The 12,880-nt window shown below is 39.4% G+C and overlaps 1 protein-coding gene across 1 annotated transcript; it reads left to right on the plus strand.

The window, feature by feature from the left end:
• The first annotated feature begins 4,609 nt into the window (after positions 1-4,609).
• On the plus strand, positions 4,610-12,046 carry LOC145443159 (folate receptor gamma-like). Its single transcript, XM_080321151.1, has 8 exons — positions 4,610-4,823; positions 5,866-5,957; positions 6,025-6,213; positions 6,742-6,880; positions 6,995-7,158; positions 8,105-8,183; positions 8,586-8,684; positions 10,862-12,046. The coding sequence occupies exons 1-8, from the start codon at positions 4,775-4,777 to the stop codon at positions 11,062-11,064; spliced, it is 1,014 nt and encodes a 337-aa protein (XP_080177277.1). The 5' UTR covers positions 4,610-4,774; the 3' UTR covers positions 11,065-12,046.
• The last annotated feature ends 834 nt before the right edge of the window (positions 12,047-12,880 follow it).

A 12,880-nucleotide genomic window follows, 5' to 3' on the forward strand; every position in this document is an offset into this window, starting at 1 on the left:
CTCAAAGCAGCGCACAATAAAGAAACGGTGGTTTACTCTCTCCTATTCATAAAATTACTGAGCAAGTGGGGCAACCTTGCCGGTTGCCCTTAAAGTGTGATGTAACAATCGTATCTATATCTGAACTCGGTTGCCTTCATATGCGATGAGTCGACCTTTGCTGGTATAGGTCGATTTTGACGATGTTTCGCACCATGATAATTCTTGAAACTTGGTATGTTGTGTCATGAAGGTCGTATTTACCACTGCTCCAAGTTTCAGGGTTGCTACTTAAAGTGTAGAGTAGTAATTTCGTTTCCAAAGTTGACTGTGTGCCGATCCGTTAGTTATCGCAAACAGATTTTACTCAAAAGCGGGTGTTGGTCTCCGTTGGTTTTGATTATGTTTCACACCGAAATCGATCATGACATTTGGCATGGTTAGTTGTGGTCTTAGTATCGAAGGCCGTAACAAGTTTTAAGTTTATCACTGAACTATGTGGGTGGTAATTTAGTTTCCTACGTCGAGTGAGAGCTGACTCGCAATTTATCACTAACAGATTTTACGCAAAACCGATATCGGTCTCTAGCGATTTTAACGATGCTCCATACCTACATCGGTCTTGAGCAAAAGGACGGTATATCTTGATTTCAGTATCGAACGCTGTGCCAAATCCTGAGGTTAGCACTCAATGATTAGGGCAGTAATTTCGTTATCAAGGTCGAGTATGGTAGAGATGTATGCTGATCTGACACATAGGCCTAAGGCTGACTACCGCATTGCGGATTTCACGCAAAAGCCGGCGTTGGTCTGTGCTAATTTTAACTGTGCTTCATACTGATATAGGTGATGAGATGATGATCTCTTGAAACAGTTTACTAAGATTCTCGGTTTGCATTCAAATATTCACTATATTTTATATTCTCCAATGTCAATTTCACCGTGAAATGTGGCCTTCGAGCAGGGTTGTAACCAAGTCACAAGGCTCCGAGTCACAAGTCAATCTCACGTTTTATAGTTTTGACTCGAGTCAAGTCCGAGTCCAAGTCAGCGAGCAGAGGGTCAAGTCCGAGTCATGGAATTATGACCCGAGTCCAAGTCATTGTATAGACCGCTCAGTTTCCAGTTAAAGTATTGGTAAACCCACTTTTTATAACCCTGTTTGGTGATATCGAATGTTTCGCATTTATAATATACCAATTTTCCTCACTTTTAGCAGTTTCTGGTCGCATATTCAAGTACCAGTACCCACAGACGAAATCCCAATAGTGTGTTGGCTTCGGAATAACAATGAAATGTCGGTCTTGGCCGTCTGAGTCTCGAGTCAATGACTTGGTTCGAGTCATGCTCAATGACTCGAGTCCAAGTCGAGTCAATACACAGATTAACTCGAGTCGAGTCATTTCCGTATTTTGAAAAAATGACTCGAGGCACGTCGAGTCATCAGAAAATCGTGACTCGAGTCGAGTCATGACTCGAGTCATTACAAAAAAAATACAAAAATTTGGATTATGAATAAAATAGTATTTACGGTGACCAATTCTTAAATTATTTATTATAGAAAATACTAATACTATTTTATGCAATACTATTACTACTAATAGCCTACTATTTTATTCAAATCCAAATTCTTCGACGGCAACAACTCTGCTTCCACTGTTTGGAATTGAACCAAATTTGGTGAACATTGTTTCTATAGACAACCTAACACTTTCATGGGGTGAACAGAAAATTTTCAAATTTTTTGTTATTTATTTTTATATAATAAATAAGAGACTTTCTTCTCCTGTAGCAATGCGGCTACTGGTTGGAATTGAACCAAATTTGGTGTGTAGGCTTAAATTAGGTAACCTAACAATTTTATCAAGTAGCCAGTACGATTTGAGAAAAAAAGTCATTTTTGAAGAGCCCTACTGTACATACGAAATGAGCGAGGACGTTGCCGTGAGAACGTACTCGGATTTGCTAGGAGCTAAACTTGGTTTTTGTTTCATTTCTTGAAAACTCGGCTCTAGTTCTAATTTAAATATGAAAAGCTAAAAATTTTCTCAATTGTCCAATTCTCAAATCAAGTACTGCGCCAAGCGAGTTCAACCCATTGGGAAATGCCGCTTGTAATCGAGCATCGAACATTCTCACATCCGCAGCGTGTCTTCTGCGACAGTAATTTGATTATTATGACTGACACGAAGAAAGAATCGATGGAAATACAGATACAGGCACCAATGGTTGTGAGTTGAGGCTTCGAGTTCGAGTCTAAGAGATTTCAAATGTATCCGGGTTATGTGCAAGGTGGGTGTCTTATTTCAAAGACTACACTCCAAGCCGCTTCGACACCTTCCTATCTTTTCTTTATATCGCATTTTTGTGGTGTATTGAACTGATAAAAATTGCTAATAAACCAACATTCATTGGGATCCATCCTTGCCATCGTCACTGGTCATGGTTTCATACAGTCTCTACAAAATGCTCAGAGAGGTGAACTGATGGACTGGACCAGTGGTTCCCAACGTGGGCGATATCGACGGGGGGCGAAAATAGCGAAGGGGGAGATAGGGGGGCGATGACGCCTGAAAACGGCTGACCTTTTTTTTTTTTTTTTTTTTTTTTTAGTCAACCCACGGAAATTTAGTTACAAAAGTGTGTCAAATTGGACATCGAGCCGAAAATTTGACCTTTTTTTTATTTTTTTTAGTCAACCCGCCGGTGATTACAGTGTGTATGCCCAATTTTCGGTACACAAAATTCGGGGGGGGGGGGGCGATGATCGGTGTTGACCTTGAAAAGGGGGCGATGGGTCGAAAAAGGTTGGGAACCACTGGACTGGACAATACACGGGATTTGCTCTTCCCTTTTGATCCTTGAGAACTCACTGCTGGTTCCAGCATGTAGGCTTCATAAGGGCTAGGGTTCTAGGATTGAGGATTTAAGTTTCAGTAGTCGTCAACCAACTAACCCGCAGCCACAGAGTTCCAAACAAATATTCGTAATGCGATCTTTTGTTCTAAAAATTTCCATAGCGATTACCTATAGGAAAATTACACGGCGCCCAAACATATAATCATCGTGGCCCATCAACCATGCCAACTGCGCAATGTAGATATAATATATTGATTTCAAAGGCTACTCCAAGTCGTTTATATAGCTCAGTGGTTTCGACACCTTCCTATAAATAGCATATTTATAGCCTTTGTAAAGGCTGTGGCAGAGGTCTCAAACACGCGGCCCGCCAGAGCATTTTGTGCGGCCCGCGACGACATTTTAAATTTTTATTAATTTGACAATACATAAGTGTCACATGTATCTTTTCAGGATATAAAGTGACTATTCCCTCTTAAATTGCCCCGAAAGCCTGAAACTATTCATCAAACTTCAGTATCACATCAATTGCAACCGTTGCCGCAGTGGAATATTCACTATTTCGCCACATTTCCAATTCATGATGACAAAACCTGATCCTTAGACGATTAATGACTGAAATTTGTGAGTTGGACTTGGACGCGACCTTTTTTAGTATTACTCAGACTCGGGTTGACTCGATGGCAAAATGAAAATGACTCGAGTGGACTCGGAATACCGCGAATTTGTTAGAACCATGGACGCAACAAACTAGTCGCGTACAAGAGGGATAGTAATAGATCAGAAGGTCGCAGCTTGGTATTTCGCTAACTAAGCAAGTAGCTTTGGCTACCATTGGCAATCTGTTAGTTACATCTTTGGTCGCTAAAAACCATGTTATTAGGGTCACTCAAAGGTTCCGATAGTACCGTAGTGGTACGCTCCAACGATGTAACAACAATGGGCCTTTCGGCGTTCCGACATTTCAATCACTAGGACACATTCATCAATATATTTATATTATATTTATATTTTTTTCTGCTCCTATCATTGAAGATATTTGGCCATGCGATTATAATAGCCTACTTATCACAAGTATACCCGAATCCTGGATTGGAATTACAATAATTAACCTAAAAATGTTGTGATATCAGATCAGTCTCTATTATCAATCTGTTTAATTCAAAATATTCACAGTAGCTGCAAAATTATAACCCGATAGCTTTTATGGTGGCATCATACGTTTGTCTGTCCATATGGTGTCTATATCGTATAATTAATATATATTATGTTTAATCGTTGAGTTGAGTACAACAACAATTATATTCAAATAGTTTTAAATATGATGATGATTTTCGTGTCAGGCCTAAATTGATACAAGAGTAAATCACATTTTGACGATGTGTGTTTACTGTCAGTCTGTTGGATCGGCTCACTTTCAATAGGACAATTCATTCCCGCCAGATAAGGCCTACTTGGAAAGACATAGAATACCCTATAAATGATACGGCCCGCGGCGTCGTCAAAACTGGAAAACTGGCCCGCGAGCACATTTGAGTTTGAGACCTCTGGGCTATGGTATATTTTCATTGTATCGCAATCTTGTGGGGTTCTGATCTGATGAAATTATTAATAAACTGATACTGATGCCGATATAAAAAATATTTATATGTTATGTTATGATGAGGGATATAGAGAACTATTTATAATTATATATAGCTCAGTGCTTATAACGTCGAAGCAAAACCACCGCATAATAGTAACCGGTGTAATCCGGTTACCGAAACACCGCAGTCATCAATGGTCACCAATAACCATGTGTTGTCGTCGGCGGCGGTGTTGTTATTGAATAACATCCTGCTGTATTTGCCTGCTGCAAAAAGAGCTTCTGCACTTCGATAGGAGTTTCTGGAAGGATATAATTCTCCGTCCGTTTTGTCACACAAAAGACCCGAAAATGAATTTATTGGGGATCGTTATCGTGGTCATAAGCTGTTCTTATGCACGTGAGTATTATATAAGAGTACGTATATCTGATAGAGTAGACGAACGATTCTACTATAGTTGCGGAAAGAGACGGGTCGGTGCAATTGCATGCTGAATATGGTCAGTCACGCACAACTTTCTGTTAAATTACGTAATTATTCTATGCAAGAAACCCCTCTGCCACGCGCAACTTATTGGTTAAAACAACAAACAACGACTGTTCCCAGTCTGGGCCCCTAACCCACAGTCCCACACAATGGTGATACTCCGAACTTTCCAATAACTAATTGAATATAAACGAACGAAATTTGAAAAAAAACAGTAATTGAAAAATTCAAAAAATAAAATGAGGTCACTACAAATACAATCTAGCGGTAGCCTGAGATCAGGGAATGGAAACATTATTATTTAAACTATAAAAAAATAAATTACAGAGATCATCCGAAAAGTTCAACCCATATATTCGCAGCAATAAACATGGCGAATGAATTCTACACAAGAACATGGTTGATGGTTGTTGCCCAGCCACATAGAGTTGCACAATTTCTCCAGTCAACTGGATCTCACATGGTCTTTGGTGCCAGGGTAACTTTCATATAAGATTAATACCAGTAGTAGTATATACACAGACTCGCAAAATTTCGCCGCAATGGAAGCAAAGTAGGTTATGTCTATTTAGAACATTTTGAGATTTATTTTTCAAATTCATAGAAAATCAAGTTTTTGTAAAATGTTCATTCTTTTGGGTAGTGTCGTTGCCGTGTTTATGTTTCATTATTTTAAACTTAATCGTGCGGAAAATATGGCTAAAAAGAAATAGAAACTTACATAAATTGAATTTTCTCAAAATTTGTAAAATGGACGTGAAATACTTTGGTTCCACAGCGACAATCTACTCACTGTTGGCATCTGTACATTTTACATAACAATTCTTTTATTATGAACTTTATTTCCGAACTGTCACTGAGCAATTTTTTTGTATCATGTGTAGTTTAATTACTTATCTGAAGTTTTTGGTATTTTTTCTTTTTGCAACGATGAATAATTTTTCTCTCTCCCTAGAACGATTGAAGTCAGACAAGATGATTTTGAACAGATGCATGGATGGAAGACACCATGAAACGAAGCCCAGCAAAACTGAGCTGTTTGGGGTTGTAAGTTTGCCGTGAATAACTAACTGACTGCAATCTGTAATAAAATTTTCTGTATATCATTTCACAGTGCAAGCCTTGGGGATCAAACAGCTGCTGTACCAATCAGACAGCTTACCACATTCAGAAGCCGTTTTCTGAACTATACAATTTGAATATGAGTCATTGCGGGCTGATGTCGGCGAAATGCTTGAGGAGATTTTATTTGGCCAGTTGCTTTTATGAGTGCTCGCCCAACGTTGGGCCCTGGTTGAAAAAGGTATCGGGATTTGTCGTATACTTTTTTTTGTTGAGTGGCATTAGGTAATAGCATATTGGATAATTCAGTTGGTGTGAAAAATCATCGAGACGACAGATTCCGACTAGTAGAAGCAGAACTATTAGAGTTTTTCGTTGATAATCCCCGGATCAAGGATAATCCGAGAATTATCAACGAAAAACTCGAATAACTCCGCTTCTACAAGTCGGAATTGACTCAAATTTGATTTGCATCGTCTTTGAAGACAGCTCAACAATTTCATGGGGTTGACAGAAAAATTTGAGAATTTTTAATTTTTAATAATAAATTCAAAATTTCAATTCAAGATTGCACGGCCTTTACTGGTTGGAATTGAGTCAAATTTGGTGTGCATCGTTTTCTTGGACAACCTGACGATTTAGTCACTAGGCGAGTGAGATTTGGAAAAAAAAGTTTTTTTTGAACAACCCTAGTATTCAGTGTGTGCAGCATTATCATTTATGCTAGTTCGTTAGTTCAATACATGCTTTATCGATTTTCCTTCATCAGGTCAAATCTTCAATCAGAAATGAGAGATTTGTCCACATTCCGTTGTGCGTGAATGATTGCGAGGGCTGGTGGAATGACTGTAAGGATGACATGACGTGCGTCGACAATTTTAACAAAGGATTTGATTGGATCAATGGGAGTGAGTTTGGAAACATTAAGTGTTCCAATTTTTCTCTTCTGTTATTCTCTCTGCGATTTTACATCGTAAGGGAGCTCTGCGTGCATATGAACTTCTATCTTGCTTTTCACGCAGCCAATCATTGTCCTGCCGACAGAAAGTGTGAGCCGGTTAAAATCATATTTAAGAATTCTACTAATTTCTGCGAAAGCGTATACCTGGATGATTTCAAAGTGGAAAAGGACAGCTCAAAATGCATGGCGTTCGATTTTAGCGGGCCTGAGAATCCAAACGCGAAAGTATGATCTACATATATCTTGAAAATTGTAAATAATAATTGATAAATAATAATTTTCCTCACTTTTAGCAGTTTTGGTCGCATTTTCGAGTACCAGTACCAATAGACGAAATCCCAATAGCGTGGTTACTTTACTGTTCTTCGAAATGACAATGAAATGTCGGTCTTGGCCGTCTGAGTCTTGAGTCATGCACAATGATATCGCAGTCCAAGTCGAGTCAATACACAAATTGACTTGAGTCGAGTGGAGTCATTTCCGTATTTTGATAAAATGAGTCAAGTCGAGTCATCAAAAAATCTCAAGTCGAGTCATGACTCGAATCATTACAACCGTGTCGTCTATGCTATTTTTGCAAATCCAAAACTTTCAGCCGCAACAACTTTGCTTCTACGGGATGGAATTACGTCGAATTTGTTTTGCATCGTTTCAGTGGACAGCGCAACGATTTAATGGGGTTGAATGAAAAATTAAAAAAAATTATTAGTAAATTCAAAATTCAAATCGAAAAATTTAGTGAGCAGCGTTCTTTTGCAACCTCACAATTTAATCGGTGAATCCCCGGGATCCAAAATAAAATTGTTTTTGATCAACCCTAGTGTGTACTGTGTAGCTTTGTACTATAATATGTTCTATATGCTGCTATACGACCAATCTATGTTTCAAGGCTTCCACAGTGGAAAAAACTATCCAAACTGTAATTTTAGTTGGTAAATTAACTCCAATGAGCGTATAATCATCTTTCACTACTGCACCCAAATCATAAGAATTAATACTCGAATCATTTGACCAGCACTACTTTTTTTTTATCATCAATCTATATAAGATCAAGTTGAGAATATTTTATGATACTGTTTTTTGATTGATGTTATTGATATATGGAGGGAATCGTCTCGGTTTATTACAGACTTACAGTAGCTTACCTCGGTTAATGGTGAGTATTGTACAGGTTGCAAGAGCTTACGCTGTGAAAAAGAAGATGTATGTACCCAAGTCTACAACTGCACAGCCAACTGAAATTTCCACAGGTACTGAAGACTTATATGCTTTTATCGAAGAAAAGACGCCACCAATAATGTTACTTTTATCGATATTTTATTGAGTAATCGGCAATGGTTTTTAGTAGAGACTCTTTGATGTACAGCACTCCAATATACAATTGAATAGTATGTTCATATTGAAATAAACCCGAATATTTTCGGCCGACACTCGTCAGGGGTAATCGTTAGCAACTAGTCGAGAATTGGAAAGATATACAAAGTTATATTATTATGATCTTTCCATTTCTCTACTAGTTGCTGACGATTGATTTACAGGAAATCAACCACCAAACGAGACACATACTATATGCTGTTTAAGTTATGCAGTGTAGGCCTTCTCGTGTCTGTGCCTGAATTGATTTGGCGGAATGGCTAATTGTAGTGTTTTAGACGTTCCTGGAACTACTGTTGCGACCACAATTCCTGGCAATGCTTTGGTCACAAAGATCGTACTTCCCATTGTCCTTCTCATTCTTGTTGCTGTTCTGGGTGAGCTCATCTATTTTGACTGATTACGTTTGATATCGTGGTGTCATCTATTCATTACTGCAAATCATAGGCGCCGAACCTGGGTATGCAAGGTATGCCACGCATACCTAGACATATTTTTAGGTATGCGGCATACCTAGAATTCGGTTTACTTGTATCGGCATAAACCCCAATTGTGTTATTTTAGAACAAATCGCAATGTATTTCCGTTTACGACATTACCCGCTGCTGCTTATGTGAGCGAGGTAGCCCGTTGCGCACGGCCAATTAGCGAGATTCGTCGGTGCACATTCTTATACGACGCGATTTCCCGCTGAGATAATCGCGAAATTATGTCATCGATTGCCGTACGCTTGGCAATCGTAGTTTGGGACGCTTGCCTGATTTATCGCGTCTTCAACAAGCCTAGTTTCACTGGCTTGAACAATCACATCAGCAGTAGGCCCGGTGCGTGCTGTACCATCGCTAGCCTGCACTATCACATATGCATTGACGCGCACGATATCATCGCTTGCCTACACAATCGCATCTGCAACAGGCCTGGTACGAAAGATACCATTGCTGGCCTGTGGCCAACCATCGCGTCTCGAGCCTAGCATGTGTTAGCTCCGATCTCTCGATGGCTCGAAGACAATGCAGTTAGGTGTATGCTGATTGACGATTGTAATTAAAGAGTGACATCGCTAAACTGAAAGACATCGAATGTCCGCAGACATGTGCGACTGTGCGTGCGCCGTGCATGCGTAATTGAATTCCGCTAATACTTCAACATAACCATCAGAAGATGTGTGTCAAGGCTTGAGTTGTAAAAACCGAGAAAGGTTTGAACAACCTGAAATCGGTGCCATTATAGAACAGATTCCATAACAACTCGGACATTTTGCCTTGGGCAAATAGTTGCCGAGGTTACGTAATACGCGTTGATAAGCGGCGTATTTAATTGTACGCGAACGATCAGGGACTCGCTAAAAAGCTTAACATACGCACAAGTTCATTAACACGAGGAGATTGTATAATTGGCATTTACGCATGCAGTTAACCCTCATGAATTGATGCTATATTAACCCTAATTATCAATTCTGTCAGATTATGACGTCATTCCTTTGTGACGTCATCGAACCCGCATACCTAAGGAAAATTAGCGTTCGGCGCCTATGCTGCAAATTTTTACATTATATTTCTATAATTTTCAATTTCCACCATGACTTAACATAATTTATGATTTTATAATTTGAGTTTTTCACTATAAATTCAGGGATTTAATTATCCATCGTACAAGCTATTTTGCGAATCCAAAATTTTCAACTACAGTAACTTCGCTTCTACCAGTTTGAATTGCGTCAAAATTGTTGAAGGTCGTTCTTTTAGACAACTTTACAATTTCGTGGGGTTGACAGTTAAAATCTGAAATTGAAAAAAAAAATCATAATAAAAAACGGCTCTGCGTTCACATCTGTGAGTTGAAATCGAGCCAAATTTGGTGTGCAGCATTCTTCGGTCAACCTAACAATTTAATCGGTGAATCCCTGGAATCTGGAAAAAAAGGGTTATCTTTGAACAACCGTATTGGACACCAGGGTTGTAACAAAGTCGCAAGGCTCCGAGTCACAAGTCAATCTCACTTTAACAGTTTTGACTTGAGTCGAGTCATTTTCAATTCACCACCGAGTCAAGTCTGAGTCTAAGTCAGCCAGCTGAAGGTAGAGTCTGAGTCATGGTATTATGACTCGAGTCCGAGTCCAAGTCATTGTGTTGACTGCTCAGTTTCCAGTTACCGTCTTGCTAAACCCACTTTTTATAACTCTGCTTGGTGATATCGAATAGTTCGCATTGATAATATGCTGATTTTCCTCACTTTTAGCAGTTTCCGGTCGCATTTTCAAGTACCAGTATCAATAGACGAAATCCCAATAATGTGGTTACTTCACTATTCTTCAAAATTACAATGAAATGTAGGTCTTGGCCGTCTGAGACTCGAGTGATATGACTTGGTTCGAGTCATGCGCAATGACTCGAGACCAAGTCGAGTCATTTCCGTATTTTGAGAAAATGACTCGAGTCAAGTCGAGTCGCCAGAAAATCGTGACTCGAGGCATTGCAACCCTGCGGGACACCCAGGTCTGACAATCCACTCCAATTACTTTACTCGAAAACCGACTGAAACACATCTTCCGTAGGTTTTTGCGTCTACAAAGGACGAGACTACTTCACCACCTCAAAAAGGGCGGGCACCAAATTCTGTCCGTGTTTCAAAAGGGGCACCGCGGCCAGGCACTCGGTCCTGCGTCATCAGAGCCCTCAGGAGGACCAGCAGTTTTTGAATGAGGAAAGGGAAGATTCCGAGGACACCCCGCACGGCGCCCTTGAAATCGACCTGTGACTGGGCCAAACGTTCTGTTTGGAATGGAGGTGTTCCCACATCGTGCTAATTTGTTACTGTGTTAACTAGGGCTGGGTATAATGATTAGAGTACCCTAATCTGAATCGAGTATTAATTGTAATGATTCGAGTCAAGAGTAGTGACATTCTGTCGAGTACTAATATTATATGCTCCTTGCCACGAAGAATTATATTTATACTATTGAATAGTATATTCGTATTGAAATAAACCCGAATATTTTCGGCTGACACTCATCAGGGGTAATCGTCAGCAACACGTAGAGAATTGGAAAGAACATTGTATATCGACAACCGTATCACAAAATATGACGTCACCGGTTTGAAATTTCGAATAACGATCACCCCTGACGAGTGTCAGCTGAAGACTGTCGGGTTCATTTCAATATGAATATATTATGAAATGGTATATTGAAGTTATGCACCTCAAAGGAGCTCTTCACTTATATTTATTCATGAGAATTATAGTTGATTGGTCATGGTTGTATCACAGGATCCAAAATATATATTATGCAGCTACACACGTTAGTGGGAATGAAAGTTCTGTGATGTCGTGCTCAACCGACAGCATTGTCACAAGGTGTGGTCGGAAAAATACCAAATTATCTGAATGCTTTGTAGATCAGGCATTATTTTTTCCTTGTGGTCTCATAAAAGGTACGTATTGGAACTTTCCACATTATCCGTACTCTTATGACGTCCTGATGCGTCATACTTGAACCTAATGCTCGGTTCAGAATAGAAGTGCTCAGGTACTCGAATTTGTCCAGCCCTAGCGTTAACACATTATTGCTCTTTGTAATTCACGTTTTCAAACATCGGTATGTTAACTTCACTGTTAAGAGTAAGTCGCTCTTTTTTTGTCCCTGCATCATCAGGATTCGTGTCTGAGTCAACAGCAGAAATTTCATTCGAACCGTATAGTCGATATGTTCTTCTAAATGTCTACCCCAGGGGTTATTAAACTTCTTCGATCGAGTTTTTTGTCTGGTCTCGTGTACCCCTAAAGTTTGAATTTAGATGCCGATGGCTAATAATGGTCTACACTTCGGCCCAAGCTCAACTGTACTATGGCTATTTTGTGCCTAAATAAGCTAGCTAATTACCTGACAAGGTAGCCACAGATAGTCCCACTCACAACGTGATTTGCGAAGGATAATCTGGTTTTGTTGCTCCTTGATGATGTATTTCAATATTGCCCTCCCGCGGACCCCTAGCACTAGTACGCGGACCCCAGTTTAAGAACCCCTGGACTTGGCCCAGTCTAGATGCGTTCTGTGTAATCTGTGATCAAATCCGTTGTGCCAGCATAATGTTGGTTCCGCTTGGACACATTTGTAAGATTTTATACAGTTTTCGTGCATCTCTCAATGGAGTAAGCTTTTTCATTTCTTATCGGTTCAGTTGTGACTATTGGAACTACCTAAATTTCAACTTCTGCTACCTAAGTTTCTGTTTAGACACTGATTGCATTTAGCAGTTCGATTTCGAGAATATTTTTAGCAATCATTTGTATGTTATTGTTCCTGTGAACATATAGTTGAAAATGTAGTTTGTTGAAGCGCATCTTACAACAATCATCTGGTTGCACACAAAGCAAGCTCGCAGCAACACAATATCCAAAATACCAAGTTATAAAGCTGAGTTTGTGTATCTTTAGGTTTAAAATTTCCGAGTTCGTCAGCCTTGTTGCTGTTCGGTACGATAGTATTGATGCCAATTATGCAAAACTTCACAGTAAATCAAGTTGTAAATGAGGATGATTTTTGTCTTTGTAATGTTGTTACGCACACAATTCA

This window comes from Botryllus schlosseri, chromosome 7, assembly GCF_051294905.1.
Source record: "Botryllus schlosseri isolate E-star chromosome 7, Bs_hap1, whole genome shotgun sequence".
Taxonomy (NCBI): Eukaryota; Metazoa; Chordata; class Ascidiacea; order Stolidobranchia; family Styelidae; genus Botryllus; species Botryllus schlosseri.

Coding starts and splice junctions, on each gene's coding strand:
- LOC145443159 (XM_080321151.1), top strand. CDS start 4,775: ATGAATTTATTGGGGATCGTTATCGTGGTCATAAGCTGTTCTTATGCA. Junction 7,159..8,104: donor CTGAGAATCCAAACGCGAAA/GTATGATCTACA, acceptor AGTATTGTACAG/GTTGCAAGAGCTTACGCTGT. Junction 8,685..10,861: donor CATTCTTGTTGCTGTTCTGG/GTGAGCTCATCT, acceptor CATCTTCCGTAG/GTTTTTGCGTCTACAAAGGA.